This window comes from Pundamilia nyererei, unplaced genomic scaffold, assembly GCF_000239375.1.
Source record: "Pundamilia nyererei isolate P.nyererei 1_Seehausen unplaced genomic scaffold, PunNye1.0 scaffold00015, whole genome shotgun sequence".
Lineage (NCBI taxonomy): Eukaryota > Metazoa > Chordata > Actinopteri > Cichliformes > Cichlidae > Pundamilia > Pundamilia nyererei.
Genome location: NW_005187416.1, coordinates 2,629,701 through 2,646,013, shown reverse-complemented (window position 1 = coordinate 2,646,013; position 16,313 = coordinate 2,629,701). Strand labels below are relative to the sequence as shown.

The following is a 16,313-nucleotide window of genomic DNA, read 5'->3' as shown; positions in this document are numbered from 1 at the left end:
TATATATACTCTGTTCCAAAGCATCAGTGCAATTTTCAAAGTTTTATTTGATTGAGTGAGAGGATTTTTTATTTTTTATTTTTATTTTTAAAGGTAGCTCTGCTGCTAAATGTCCTGTTTAAATAATTCCACAGCCAAAGCAACTTGCTGAACCAGTTAAGTGCCGTTTTCGAAGAACCTGTGGGCAATTTGTGTATACCAGTCTGATTTGACTCCGGTGTCATTTAACAACATTAATTCCGTCTTAGTTTATTATCCGAATATGATGAACTGTATCAGTGGGTCTTAACCAGATACAATGCTGAATAATTTTTTTTAGTGTTATTTCATGCTGATGATACGCAGTATTTATATGATGCACAGTTGTACAACAAGATACAGAATAAACCATAACCATAAGTTAAGTGTGATTGCAGAGTTGGCATGTTTGAAATTGGTTGAAATATGTAGCACATTACTTTATTACAACTGGTAATTTAAGTATTCACTTCCCTATGTGTGATGTGTAAAGTACCTAAATAACACCTATATGTGAGACATTCTTAGATTCTAATGTTAGAGATCCTGCAACTGCCGTTGGGCTGTGCAGGGCTCTTTCTCTTCTGGAGGATGATTGAATAAAGAATTATAAATGTTTTGACCACTATGAGTCGGGTTTTCTCTGTTCTATCATGGGGATCAAAGAATCTAGTTTTAATACAAGACAGATCATCTAAATGTGGTTTGCCTAGAATGCTTCACTAGTGATGACTCTGGTGGCGAACTGTCTGCCAGAGATGGCCTCATTTGCTTAAATTTCAGACAATGTAATTGTATGGTGCAGAGTAACTCTGAAGCATAATTTTTAAAGGTAGATTTAAGTGTGAGCCCAGCATATTTGTTGCTGTTTAGTCTGTGCACAATCTTAAACTGGACTCTAAAGCAAATGTCTTTTTTTTTTTCTTCATTTGAAACTGTGATCACTGCTAATGCTGTGTTTAAAGCATTTAATGCATCACTTTGTCATCATGAGTGACACGTATGCTCATATGTCTTGTATCAGTCATTTAAGTTCGGTTTGTCTCTTAGTGCAAACCTCGATGCAAAGCAAGTCACACTCTCTCTCATACTTAAATATTAGCTAATCTGTGCTTGTCTGTGTGCAGGTGTACTTGTTAAATCCTATAGAGAACCTGAGAAGCTACATCAACAACCGTCCACCTCTGGTCATTTTTATGATCAGTGTAAGTGCAGTGGCCATCGCCTTCCTGACCATCGGTTATTTCTTTAAGATTAAAGAGATCAAGTCTCCAGAGTTAACCGAGGTAAGGCACACCCGTGCAGTTTTTTGAAGTAGATGAAATTATGTGGTCCTAAAACGGTAAAGTGTGATCACTGCTAATGCTGAATGTCAGGTGGTGGCCTTTGTTGCCTGCTTTATAACTAAAGGGTGCATTTTTTTTCTTTTATTTAAAACCATGCTTCAACTGCACTACAGGATGTAAGGCTGAGAACAGCTTTCTTGTAGGATAAAGTGGGATATATATGTATCTGACCCCTTTTCACCTGGCTCTGATGTGAGTCAGATTTAAGGGGCATTTGGAGCACATGGTGCTCTGCCAAGCCCAGTTCAAAAGAAAATGATTTGGACCTGTACATTTCATGGATTCTTCTTTTGGTCATGCACCATCTCTCAGTCAGGATTTATGAAGTTTGATCAGGTAGCTTTTAGATGATAAAGCTGACAATCAAACAACCTGCACTAAGCAACTAGCTCTGCCCTAGCTCTCGGCATGCAGAGGGAACAAGTTATGATATAATATACACATTCTCTGCACAGTGTGCAGCATGTAAATCTGAAAGGAGGCATATGCAAATGAAAAAGGTTGTTCTAGTTAAATAATTGGATGCATTGTAACCAAACTAAATATTGCACATAGGTTAAATATTGTCTACAAATACATACAGTAACAGCAACATTGTACATGAATTTCTGTTGTCATGTCTGGCAGTTAAAAACATATTCACTGTTTTCACAGGACTGGAACACCTTTCTGTTGCGCTTCAATGAGCTGGACTTTTGTGTGTCAGAGAATGAAACGATAAAGCACGGCCTGAATGAGTCGACCACGCCGGAGAGCATGGTGGTGACTAGCGGCCAGGCTCGTTCCAGCACTCAGGTTCCCCTACTGCTGGAGGACTCGGGGCCCATTAACATCTCAGTCCCCATCACCCTCACGCTGGACCCTCAGCGTCCATTTGGAGGCTATTCTCGCAATATCACCCACCTGTATGCCACGGTGCTGGGGCAGCAAGTAGGCCTCTCAGGTAGGTTCTCATATTTCTTTGCTAGGTTTGATTGCTCTGTAGTTGGTTTGACTTGTAAAGCAGGATAAACTACTTCCCAGTTTATCTACATCAGTAAAACAAAACTGTTTTCACAAGATTCCAGTTAATATACATGAAGGTTGCATAGCCAGAAATATTTCCAAAATGCCACATGTTGTTGTCATACAATGTCTAATTGCCTTGTAGCTTCGATTAAGGAAGAAGAAAGATTGTTACTTGCCACTGCAGGTGGTAGATGTACGCCTAATACACGCCAGCTCATACAGATGTAGAGTAGCCTTAAAACAATATTTCACAACAATATGTTGGTGTTTAGGGGTTGTTTAAAGGTTTGAAATCAAAATCGGTCAAGTTCTTAATTGCCTCTATATTTCCCCTAAATTTGTAAGAGGTATTAAATGTGTACAAGGTATTTTAAGACTGGTTAAAAAGCAGACCCTTTTGTCGAAAATCAATAGGATACAGCTAAGTCAGCTGTGGCTCAAACGGCTGTAAGTGTACTATACATCTTCAACTTCCTTGTTTAGTTTGGCCAGCATCCAAAAGTTCAGCGATTCGCTTTAATTTCATGTAAAGGCGAGCCTTAAATACTGTGCTGTTGGGATGATTTTACAGTTAGCTGTATACCAAGCAGCAAAAATATAATACCTTCTATCAGTGTTATTTTCTCTTATTTCTTAATTTTCAGGTATTAAAAAGCATTTGTTTCGATTGTTTAAAATGGTGCAGGAGTCTTGATGTGACAGGTGGTGATCAGGCCTTTCAGGCATTGCTTAGCAGAGGATATCTTTGTATCTAACAAATTAGGAATTCCTCATTTGCTCTGAACCCTTTCATGGAAAGGCAAGTTTGGAAACTCTGATGAATTCTACACTCGTTGCTCGTGCTATGCAACAGGTGCTTTCTTTAATTATCGTGGGAGAAACGTGTGTTCTCTATAGTGTGGAGAGTTTTTGCGTTGTGGCTGCCTTTTTCTGATGTCAGATGCATCTTCTGTTGGGCTTTTTACTTTACCTCTCTGTGCTGTGACTTTACTTCAACATGGTGAGCAAACAGCAGAGGTGTTGTGTAACGTTAAGCTGATCCCGGCGAGCCCACCAAGTGAAACATGAATTCCTAAAATGCTGTGAAGCTTCTGAATGTGTCTGTCGGCTTATCTGAGTGTGCGTTAGCAAACATTTCCTGATGATGCCCTCAGGGGTCGGTGCGTTGGTGGTTCTTGGTGTCCGGGGCTGGGCGCTCAGGTATGTACCAGCTCACTCCCGGTGACTACTTGGCCTGGTGCCTGTTGCTTGGTCAGGCCTCTTCCGGGGAAAAGAAAGCCCTCGGGCCTCCGGCCTCTGGGCCTGCGGCTCGGTTCACTCTGGCACAGCTGGCTGCCGGCAGAGCCGGCGGGCACGCCACTGCAGCCCCCTCTGGCTTCTGCTCCGTGGCTACTGGGTGACCCCTCATCTGGGGCTCTCCTCAGCTCTTCCCAGGAGGGTGGCACGGATGCCCCTCCGGTGGTCCTCCTTGGGCTCTCGCACTCTGGGGCCTCTGGATGTCTGGAGCCTGGATCTCCTCCATGCCTGCTTCATGCCCTGGGGGACAGGGCTATGGCTCGCTACATCCTCTTGCAGACCATAATATGGGGAAACCTTTTGAATACAAGCGCGCTGATCCACACAAGTGTGCACACGGGTGTTCACTGTTCATAGACATAAACTACACCTTTATTGGCTGCTATTTCCAAGCAGCCAATAAAGGTGTAGTTGGAATGCTGCACAACAGCATTCAATATTTAGTGTTTACTGCTGTTTACACTTAGCTAGATTAACGTGATGCTGTTGTGTTTAGTATGTTGCTCTCTTTTTTTGCTTGTTTTCTCTTCTTTTTCTCTCAACAGGTGATCCAGGAGATTTGTTTCCTCTTCTTTCTCTATTTAAGTGCCCTTTCTCACTGTCCCTCTTCCCTTCTGTTTTTCTTTTCCTTCATCTTTCTTTCTCCCTTTCCTATCCCTCAGTCAGGTCTGTCCCGTCTGTAACAACTGAAAATAAAATAAATAATAACAACAAAAGTTGATCAAATGGACCAATACGGCAAGGTCTTGATGATCCATTTGGCAAAGTAAATCCATTGGGTATCCTTGTTGGTCTTCAGACATCAATTCTGACGGCTAAAGAACCAAATGGGACAGGCAAAAAAAAAAAAGCAAACTTTTCCTTTTGTCTAAAGTGCTCATACACACTGAAAGACCATGAGTGTTTTCTTGCTGCTTCGCTTCTGAGGTGCTGCATGTTGGAATTAGGAAGGCATGTTAAAAAATGTGTGAAACATTACACTTGGCAGATTTCTGGTTAACAGACTCTGCTTAATGTTGCCAACTTTCAAAGTTCAGGATTTACTATCTCCACATGAAGTCCATTTTTTAAAATTTTTTCTATTACTTAGAGGCAAAGTTTTTAGTCAAATGATTTTTTTATATTACTTTAATGCAGCGCTTGTTTGGAGGGAGTGTAAGCCTGGTTATTTGGAAATGGCTACAGTTTACAGAATGTCACATGCAGTCAGAACGCGGTGCTTTTAAACAAGGACAGCTATCAGGAAACGGCTGTTATTAGTGTGTAAGAGGGAGTGTGTTTGTGATTGTGCTTGTTGAAAAAGGGAAGATTGTGGCTTCCTTGCATTTTGATTGTTCTAATTATATTAGTGAATTAAGTCTTTTATCACAGGAAACCAAAACAAATGATGATAAAACAACCGAAAATGTACTTTGTACATGTCCAACTGTATGAGGCTGGGGGATGCATTAATGTTAATCAGTATTCTCATAAAGCGAGTCAAGCAAACATGCCTGTATGTGCATGTTTTCTGACAGTGTAGGTGAAACATTGGCAACAAATAACAGTTTTTACCCAAATTATAAGAGCTGCTCATCCAAACTACATCACACTCAGCACTGAACTTTGTTACAAATTTGCATTTGGGTAAGCAGCAGTGTGCGTGTGAGTACCTGCCAGGTCTGGAGTGAAACAGACGAATGGCGGTGAAAATTGTCAAAGACGTCTGTTGAATTGTCAGTAAGATCAATTTTGCATTTAAAATAAATAACTGCGATTCAAGTTTAGTGGCACGACCATTGCTGTGTCTGCTCGGAGTGACTCATTCTCTCCTTTTAAGGTTTCTGGTTGCAGGTTCCTGTTGCCTCAGTCACTTTGCGTCACTGACTGTAGTGTTGAACGTGTCATTTTAGATTCAAATTCACCCTTAAAAAACAAGTAGTCATCTGCAATTCTCTATTCAAAGAAAGGCATTTAGTTCCTGCTTACACAAACCAAAAATCATTGTTATTGTCGATGTTAATGGATAATGATGAACTATTATTGTCACGCATACAGCTGGTTGGAGTAACTTTCTCAGACTTTATGCTGTTATTTCTTGTTGGAAAGTGGAGGGTGGGGTTTGCTTGAGTCTTTCTTGAGGGCAGAGATCCAAACGCTGGCATGACTTTCTGAATGAAAGCGATTGTGTAACATAACATCAAAATATACTCATCTGAACTGTACTGTCTCACCTCGATTGTCGTTTAAAATTATATACTGCAGCCTTATTTTGTAAATTACATTTCATAAAGAGGCTCTAGTTTGTCTTTTTTTAAAAATTTTTTTATTGTGTTGTGATTGGCTGAGCTGTTAGCCAGGAACAGGTAGCATTATCTTGAATTTGAATGGCAACAAATGTATTACCCGGAGAGAAAAATCAAATGCAAATGCTGCATATTAGTTCTATGACAGGTTATTTTATTTTATTTTTTTTTGTATAAATGCTTATTTTTATTATTGTACATCAAAGTTTCTCATCTGTTTAAACTAGAGTTTATAAAGCACGAGTTGCCTAGTAGAACAGTTTTTGGACTTAGTGAGAATTCCTTTTGTTTTCTTTATTGTCTCCTCCATCTGGATGAACACGTCAGTCCTAAATCACACCCAGGAGTCCACTCAGTTTGACTGATAATCCTCTAATCTCCTTTGCAGTTTGAAAAATATTGCATAAGCCTACAAAATCAGCCTGTCATTAGTTATCAGGGGGTAGCTTGGTATGTGCCTCCTGCTGCAGGAGTTGCATTCATACTGTTTGGACTGTTCGTACCTCTGATATTCGCTTTAGAGCTCAGAGGTTTTTAGCTTGATCTTGGGGTCATGGAAATGCAACACGAGGTTGCCTTAAAAACATTACATTGTGATTAAAATGTAAAAGAAATGAGTTGGTGACATCTTGTCGTGAAAAGTTTAAAACAATCTGCTGCTCTCGTTGTCTTTGTTTTGCCTGTAGGCCGAGAAGCTCATGAAGAAATAAACATCACGTTTACTCTGCCCGTATCCTGGAACTCGGACGACTGTGTTCTGCACGGTCACTGCGAGCAGGTGGTGTTCAGCACTTGCATGACCATCACAGCGGCCAGCAATATCTTCCCAGTCACAGTGTGAGTTGGACTGCCTCCATAACTCAAGGGAACAAGCGCACTAAATTAGTCTTGAGCTTTCTGATGCAGACTAAATGAAATGCAGCTTTGAGGAGTTTATCATTCAGTAAAGGCAATAAGTCTGCGTTGCCTTGTTTTACAGAAACATGCATTTTTGTTGTTGTTGTTGTTTGTTATTTTGAACCATTTGAGAAACCACAAAATATGCAGTAATGTGCAACTTCCTTTTGTAGCTCTGCAGTTAAAGTGATTTGCAAGTACTTTGTTACTACAGCGTTACATTTTGCAAACGATTGACTCACAAATATTTTTGCAGGGCTTGTGCATGCCCATGCATGGAACAGACGTATGCCGCTCAATTTGATTAATTGAATCTGTCAAGATAAGCAAGAGGTAGTCAAGGTGCAAATTGCATCACCTTGCATGTTGCAAATATGATGAAATGTGGGTCTTGTTAAAGTGTAGAGGCAGTGTGAGTGAGGCTCCATCAGACAAATTAAGCTTCATTTGTTATGTTTTACTGACCTATGCCATTTATCAGTGTAGTAGCAGTGTTTTTATTATTATTTGTAGACAGTCATATTGTTTCATTGGATCAGTTGCCTTGGATACTGCTTTAGATCCCTCTGGTGGCCCAGTTGTAAACTGCATAATATGAAATTATACATTAAGAAGTTATAAATTGTTATCCACAATTTTTACTTTACTTTTTTATTACTATAATTATTATTTAAAATTGATCAAAACCTCTTGATATGTCTGCTCTTGTGCTTTTTTCCCCTGTTAGCAGCTGTGGCATCTGTGTGTTGCATTTGTTTTCCTTCCTGTCCTGATAGATAATCTGTTGTCACCCAAATAAGCTATTTTTCATAATAAGGCTGTTTGACACAAATAAACATAAGAAAATATACAGAGCAGATAAACAGCAACAACATCTGTATGTTTCTCTGCTATAATATGGTGTGAACAATTCCACTGCACCAGTTAACAAAAGCCCCTGTGTTTTTGTTTGCAGGCAGCCACCACACTGCGTGCCAGAGACGTACACCAATGCCACATCTTGGTACAAGGTGTTCACCACGGTCCGCGACTCAGATACCAAGTACAGTCAGGACTACAACCCTTTCTGGTGTTACAAAGGAGCCATTGGCAAAGTGTACCACGCACTCAACCCAAAACTTACCGTGATTGTTCCAGATGTGAGTCACCACAGCTCCTCACAGTTTTTGAATTTCAACAGTGGTTCTTTATGTCTCATTTCATTTAAATACGTAAAGGTAAAAAACAAAGTTTCTGTGATATGCATCCTTTTAGTGTCATTTCCCCATGATTTAAACAAGTAGGATGACTGAGAATAAGAATGGTATACTTTGTTGATAGTATTTTTTTAACCCATTGTAACACAGAGAGATCATTTAGGGGTAAATGTTCTTAAACCTGTAGTTTATTCTGAAAGGCATTTAGATCTGTACTGATGGGCGTAGGTTGTTCCAGGAACAGTGAGCTGCATTTGAGCTGCAAATGTACCAGCAATGCTGGAATTAAATTATCATTAGAGTGGACCTAATATGCTTTTCCCCAATATATGTACTGGTACAATGTTATAGGCTCACGTTACATACCGCCAGAGTTTCAGATTAATCAGGTTATCGTACGTGTGAGTAATCCATGTGAACCAAAAGCTCAGGCCTCAGACTGCTATAAACACTCTCTCACATCAGTCTTTTGCACATTAGTCCGTCCGTTCCCCCCCGGCGGTTCAAAACTTTTGTTTATAAGGGGCAGCCAATCAAAGAAAGTTGGGGTTAAAGAGCAGGAAGTTTTGATGGTGCATTTTGAGGAGGAGGCGCAAAGTGAAGTTCAGAGGAAAATCGTATACTGTTGTCTGAGGTATTGACGCAGGCACCACAATAAGTATGAGCAGCAGCTGAAGAATACACCTGAAAACTGCAGACATGTTAAGACCTCTTCTAATGAGAAATGGCTGATCTGTTTAACATGGAGCTGCAGCTGTTATGAGAAAACACACATGCATGCAGTAACTATTATACGTATGTTTTTAGTGTACCACCTTCACCAAAAACTACAGGTAACTTGTGCAGTGAGCAATAAAGAAATCAAGCTTGTAGCCTTCTGCTTGAAATAAAACCCGAAGTTACTCTGTGACATTAAACTGTCTCTTAACGCTTGTTTTACTAGGACGACCGTTCCCTCATCAACCTTCACCTGATGCACACTAGCTACTTCCTGTTTGTCATGGTCATCACTATGTTCTGCTATGCAGTCATAAAGGGGCGGCCTGGCAAAGTGCGACAAACCAACCCTGACTTCTGTCCTGAGAAGGTACAACAGACACCAGCAGTGCTATATGACTTCAACAGGTAGTTTCAGTCAAGTATCAACTGACCAGTGATCGGTCAAAGACTCGCTCCAATCAATGACTCTGCTGATTTCCTGCTATCTCTGCTTTTTGTTTGTTTGTTTTGGCACATGAACTCCTTACAAACTCCAAACCAAATGAAAGAATATTTAAGCTTCCCTTGAGAGCATAACAAAGACGTCCGAATGCTGTAAGATTTGGTGTAAAAGTCTGGGTGAACATTATGGTAATGATCCTTGACTGTGCCTGGTATATGAAGTAGTTGCATCTCGCTTCCAGAGGTGAAGGGAGTTCATTCTCCTTGATCTTATTGTTTGTTGCATGTAGCACAGTTCGTTTTCCCCATACACATAGCGAGTTCACACCAGTTGAGAGAGAGTGTATTTTAACATAGCTGTTATTTTTGTTTGCTTGGATAAGGAAGGTGGGGCAACAGCTGCAGATTTCTTTATCTAAGAGCTCATGTTGGGACTCTTAGTTTGAAATATTGAAGGGAGGAGCAAAACAAACAGAGTGCAGTTTGTCTGTCTTCTTGGTGTGTTTACCTCTGCATGACTCTGCCTTGGTTACACCCAAACTGGCACTCCAGTAACTGGCAGTTTCCCGCATATTCATTGGTCTGTGTGTTTTGTTCTGAAGTGGAGACCACCAGCAAGCAAACAGATGGACTCTTTGATGTCTCTAACGTAACAAACACAAGGAAAAATAATATGTGTGTTTATGTAGCATCGTCTCCAGGTTAGATTGTTGGAGCTTAAATTTGTGAGGCACATAAATGTCGAACACTCAGATCACAGAGACTATAAGCCACATTTAACCACACATTCATAACTATACAAGCAGCATACAAGGTTCTGTTCAACCTCTCATCTACTGACGATTCACCAGATAATTTGAGATCCATGTCTTTGCACTGTGGAAGGAAGCTGGAGGAACCCCACACAGGCACGGGGTGTAGCCCCAGCTTGGGTCTAAACCAGTGATGACCATTACACTGGTGCTTAACATCAACTATGCACTGCTACCTCTCCACATTGCTGTATTTGGTGTTCACACATAGGGACCTGATATTTTGATTGCGCACCTGTCTCGTTTTGCACTTACAAAGCTTGATCTGTGACAGCGTGCTGACCTGCGGGCAAAACTGTTCAGTTCAGTCTTGCTCTGTTTATTTTCCCTTCATTGCTGGTGGGAAGACGACAGCAAACAAACAGCAGTTTGGAAGGATTTCACAAATGCAGCGCCATGTTTGCAGTTTTTTTTATTTATTTTATTTTCTTGGTGGTCCAGTGGTTTAACACAGAGCTTGTCCTGTTTGCTTCTCTTGCTCACTTTCCCCACTGCTTATGTTTGCTATAACAATTGCTGGGAAACCTTACTGCACTTATGGGATCTTAAGCATTTTCTATCAATTTATTTACTGTTGTTGTTGTTGTTGTTATTAATAAGTTCCCCTATATGTCATCACTTCTATTTCACATGTGGAAGTGAGACTAGAACAAAAAGTAGAGTTGAGTAGCAGAAATAGTTCATGTTATTTGTCGTGATCCTTTTGTCATTATTTTACTAATGACTTCCTGTTAACTCATTCACTGCAATTGACGTCAATTGCAGTGAATGAGTCAATGGGTTTAACTCATTCACTGCCAATGGCTGGCAGTGAATGAGTTAAGTGAAATTATCTTCTCAATTGTATTTGCTAGCGATAATTTAGCTTCTATTGTTTGGAAAGCAATGTGAAAGGGGAACCTAATGTTGCCTTATACATAAAGGAAAGGTTCATACTCCGAGTAGCAGGAAGTCCAGCTTACTAATTTGATTTGTTAACTTAATTTCACTCTGGCATCATGTCTGTTCTCTGTATCAACAGATAAAGAAGCCAGAGTATCTGTATCATATCAGAAGTGGGGGGAAAAACCCATGGATAGTTGCATCCCGAGACAGATATGATGAGAATTGGATACTGTCTGTGTACCACTTTCTTAAGGATGCTGAGATGTAAATTTTCAAAATAAAATAGCACAAAACACTCAAAATATTGCAGCAGAAAACAACAGGGGATGCATTGGAACAGTCACCAATAGCTGATAAAGTCCAGTCGTGTTTCCCAAATAAACATCAGTGAAGTGCATCGATCAGCTGGGGGTGGGGGGTTAAATGCTTGCAAAATGCGTCTGTGTGTAAACAGACAAGTAAACAAGACTCTTGTCTTCCTCTGTCACACTTTCACCGCTCTTTGCTACATCACCAGATTTTGGTACCATAAATTTCTGTAATTACTGAAACTGAAATCCATTTCTTTTGTTGCAGGTGGCGTTGTCAGAGGGTTAAAAAGACATCAGAGAATGGCAGGACTTACCTGTAACATGGACACAATTAAAGAAAGAGAAGAAATTAATTAAAAAACAAAAACACGACTTACCAGTTGCCTAGTGGACCCTGGAAATACAATAAGGGACACAAAAGCTCTGTGAATGCATTACTCTTGCAATGTTGGATTTCTCCAACCAAAGATATACAAGTGCCTGTATCTGTGGTGTAAATATTTCTAGGAACTCTTTAGTTTTGTTTTTTTCCCTTTTTGTTATTTCTTTTGATTTTTGCCTGAGCCCCCCAGTGCCATGTCCAAACATGCAGTACAGAAACAAAGCAGAAGGCCACATCCAAGAGCTACTTCTTTTTTCTGGGGCGATTGGGACTCACCTTATGAAGCACGATAGACAGAAGTGTTTTATCAAAGTGGTAAATGTTTAGATATCTTAAGGTCAAAGTGGTTTTGTCGCCCTGATAACAAAGCGTGATGTTTAATCACTTGGAACATGTTTAAGGAAACAGAAAAGCAGGTAAATAATGATTAAATCCTCACCATAGCAGCTTAAGCGAGGAATGGAATAAAGTAGTACTTTTCTCTGCACCAAATTTGATGGTTTAATTAAAATTCTAGTTAGAATCGGGTTCTTTAAAGTCCATTTAGACATCTAAGTGACATTTAAGTGATTTAAGAATTTCACATCTTCCTTTTACGAACTGCTTTTGATTAGCAGTTAAAGAATTACCAGAACTTCCTGTTGTTTGTTGTTGAAATTTGTCACATATTCTTTTCTTCTTCTTCTTTTTTGGCCTTATGCTTTCCTCTGTCAGTTGCTTCTTCACTCACCTGCCTCTTGAATTTAATTTGCTGCCAGTCACTGTGCAGCAGTTTTGGTGTTTGATCCAGTCCTCTCTGTCGCACCCAGGAGATACAGAACATTTGATCTTGCCTTACCTACGGTGGACTTGCTTGCTTGAAAATAGGCGTGGGTCATCACTTTTGTCCCTTTCCCCACATTAACTCTCCGCCCCTTTCTTCCACAGCCAAATATCACATTTTATTTGTTCTGGTATGATGAGCCTGTGGTTTGAAATCAAGCTTGTGCTCTTTGTCCTGTTATTGTAAATGTCGGGTGACCCTTGAGTTACTTTATATTAGACACTTTAGTTACGTCACCTTTTTGAAATGATAAATTATATGAGTTGCACATGTTAAAGTGTTTTCATAGATAGTGCACCTTTGGATGTCTTGCACATTTTTGTTATTATCTCCTGTGATTATTTCTTTTCATGTAAATAAACTAATTGGCCTCCATGTAAAAAAATAAATATGATAATTAATTCTGCTGCTCAGACGTTTACAATAACCATCCTTGTTTGTTTTAAAGAAAAGTTTTCATCTAATATAATGTGAAATGATAAAAAATACTGTAAATCATTTAGTGAATCCTTTGGTTATTAATAACTTGTCATTTTTAATACATCTATGTAGGTGTTCAGAGGCCCAATTTCAGCATCCATTACTCCTGTGCTCTTGGGACTCCATATATTAACAAATGCAAGTTAATCATGGTAAAAGTTTGACGTTTCTATTATATGTAAGGCATCAGTCGCAGAGTCATAGTGACTGAAAAATGTGTACTCTGACTGGTTGGCAAGTGGTTTCAGGAGGTTGCTGGCTGATGATCGGTGAAATTGATTGCAAAGGGAGTGCTGCACCAGAACCTGGCAGATCACTTTGGTCTGCTATAGCTTACATGAAGTAGGGAGATTTCACAAGGTGCAGCTTTTAGTTTGACGGTGGACTGTTTCCATTTTCAGTTTGCATCATACTGTTCGGTTTCACTAACATTTGGCAGTTAGTTGGCAAGTGTTTACAGACATGTTGTTGTTCTCCATGCAAACTACAGGCAATTCTTTGACTCTGCTTGCAACCAGCAAGGTAGTTTTTGGTGTTACACTGTTTACCTTGGTGCAGTTTCACCTAATGACAGGCAGCCTCAGGCAATCATTTGCTAACCAATAAAAGAATACACGTTTTTCTCTGTTAGCCAGTGGTTAACGAAGGTTGCTGACTCCTCTTTCATACGACAGTGTGCACTACTCCCCCTAGAGGACAACTTAAAATGCCTCCAAGCAGAAGAGAAAGAAGTAGGAGGAGTTGGTCCACCACTGAGTGCATCAGAGTTTGAGAAACGCTGAAGTGGCAGTTTCATTGAATGTGTTTTTGTAAGAGCGAGGTGCTGCTGGTCTCTGAAGGGAGTAGTAAACACCAATGGTCTTCCTGTTCTTAAAACAGGAACACTGAGTTTCACAATAAAATTGTGTTTTTTAAGGAGGCATCCAAAGCACTCTACTAGCCAAGTGTGTTGCTTCTTTAATGATAATACTGGTTTTTGGATGTAATGTATAACAAACAATTTGCGTTTTACCAGAACATACTTTCATTTGAGAATACATTATACCATCAGAACAGAGGGACTATTGCAACATTTCACTATTAAGAACTGTAGCGAATAAGAATGTACTTTTCTTTCAAAAAACAAGGGCAAACTTCTGAGCAGCAGTGGGAATACCAATATCATATTTATCCATTTATTATATATCAATTATTAAACTAACATTTGTATTATTTTGAATGACATGAAACTGTGCAAAGACTCATTTTGTGTGTGAATGCATGAGAGTGAGTTTTGGATGAAGTGTAGCTGCAGACTGCAATTCTCTGAAATCTCGTTTCCGAGCGTCTGATTTTTGAAAAGGATTCCGTTGCAGAGACAAAACAAGTCACCTCCCCCGACTTCCACCTGCAAAACTTTTAATCTGTTGCTGTTTGTTTGCGTTTCTCTCTGAGAGCAGCACATATTAGATCTGCAAAAACAAAAAGACAGTGCTGTATGTCTGCTGGTTTGTTGCATTGGTCCGTGTCCAGAGAATTGAGTAAAAACCTTCCTACAGAAGTAAAGATTGCCTGTTTGTAATTACGTATTTTGTTTCCTTTTCAATAGCATTTACCGATACATTTAACTTACCTCTGCTATATTTTTGCTCCATAATTGATGTACTTGTTGAATGTACTGTTTTTATAAGCAGCGTAATCTAAATCTGAGATGCAAGAATTCCAAGTGATTCAAAATATGTTATATAAATATATAATTTTTTTTTCAGTTTGGGAGGCTTTACTTGAATTGTGTTGTTTGTTTTGATTGGTTTTCATAGTGTAAGGTTTTCCCGTCATGTTGTTGTATGAAACGCTGTACTTAACATTTGCGTTTTTCGTGTGTATGTCAGTGAATGACTGATTTTGGTTGTAATGGTTACGATACCCCCCAAACATACACACAGAAAATGATGCTAGAAAAAGTCTTCCTAATTCTATTGTTCAGATGATGAGCATGGATCTGTTGCGTTCTCTCATCCATCTATTGTGCTCCCACCTGCTTTTGTTTGTTTTTGTTTTCTTCTTTTGGAAGATCTGGCAGCTCTTATTGGTCTGTTTGGGTATGGATGGGTAGCCGGGATTGATTTAAAGGAACTTGAAGTTGTGAATGAAGCTGTCTTAACACGTATCACTTGCATTTACCTGCTTCATATCCTTTTCTCTGCGATTTTCACCCCCCTCCCTTGGGTTAAATTTGCATCTCTGACTGCAAAAAATGCCTTAACATTGTCTTTGCTTCATCTATCACATATTGTAAATCGCACAGGAAAAACTAAAGCAAATCTTAACTATTGTGAAGTGTACATTTAAAGGATTTTAAAGGAGCAGATGCTTGCTGTTGTAGTTTTCAAATTACTCCACTATATCACTAATGACGTGAAAACAGTTGCGCCATATTCACCTTAAGTTGCACCATGTCGCTGTGTATGGAGGACTGAAACTGCCCAAAAAACACGAAGCTCAGTGAAAGAAGGTCTTAGTCATGCAGTTTGCTGAGAAAAAAACAAGGAAATTTGAGATGAAATTGGTTGCAAAGACTTATGCGGTGCTGCATTACAAACCTTGCGATTGCTTTGCACCCTAATAGATTGCCACAGTTGCCCATATCTTAGAGGGAAGATGCAAACGTGCCACCTTACTACTGGGTTTCTTACCAACCACAACAGGTTGCAGCGGTAAAGCAACTCAAGCAATTGAAAGGTTTTCAGTGGAGTTTGCAATCAATTGTACCTCCTGGTTGCCAGCAACCACTTGCCAACCAGTTAGGGAATGCAAATTTTTCCCTAGCGACTGGACGGTTGACATGGCTTTGCCAACCAGTTTCCGCGGCTTTGTCACATCTAGATGCCGCCTGATTGGAGGGAGCTGTTTGTGCAGAAAGTTTACCTAGTAACACGCACTGTATGACTCCTTCAGATGTATATTAAAGCAAAAAATGACTAAAAATAAAAAAGTAAATTATGAAACAGGTGGCAAATGAAAAATACAAATAATATACAAGGAAAAGCAAAAAAAGTGAAATTAATTCAAAGAATACAAAATGACAAAAACATTTAAACAAATCAGCACATTTAACTAAACAACGCCTACATTCATTTTAATTTGTTTCATCTGTGCTGTTGGCAGTTTCAAGCTACCATACCAGTGTTTTGTGTTTTTTGCTATAACATGACTCCAATAAAAGGTGCCCTTCCTCCTCTCTGTCATCCTTTTTGTCATGTTAGCAGCGCTTACAGGCAAATATTAAGCCAACTCTGTGCCTTCTGCACTGTCGAGCTGCATCCTCCTCCCTGTACATACAGTAGATAGGACCATAGGTTTTAATGTGGCTAGGATGTCATTCAGACCCTTCTCCTCCCCAGTGGAACTGCTGTAAATGAATTCAAGTTTAA

The 16,313-nt window shown here is 39.6% G+C and overlaps 1 protein-coding gene across 2 annotated transcripts in view; it reads left to right on the top strand.

Moving 5' to 3' along the window:
* Positions 1–15,893, top strand: part of tmem248 (transmembrane protein 248) — a 16,867-nt gene extending 974 nt beyond the window's left edge. The window contains exons 2-7 of one of the 2 annotated variants that reach the window (XM_013908856.1): positions 1,146–1,304; positions 2,019–2,307; positions 6,640–6,790; positions 7,806–7,989; positions 8,990–9,171; positions 11,481–15,893. In XM_013908856.1, coding sequence (XP_013764310.1) covers positions 1,146–1,304; positions 2,019–2,307; positions 6,640–6,790; positions 7,806–7,989; positions 8,990–9,171; positions 11,481–11,535 — 1,020 coding nt within the window. In that variant the 3' untranslated portion in view covers positions 11,536–15,893. The remainder of the gene's footprint in view (positions 1–1,145; positions 1,305–2,018; positions 2,308–6,639; positions 6,791–7,805; positions 7,990–8,989; positions 9,172–11,480) is intronic. The other variant, XM_005725416.2, reaches the window with a different exon arrangement.
* The last annotated feature ends 420 nt before the right edge of the window (positions 15,894–16,313 follow it).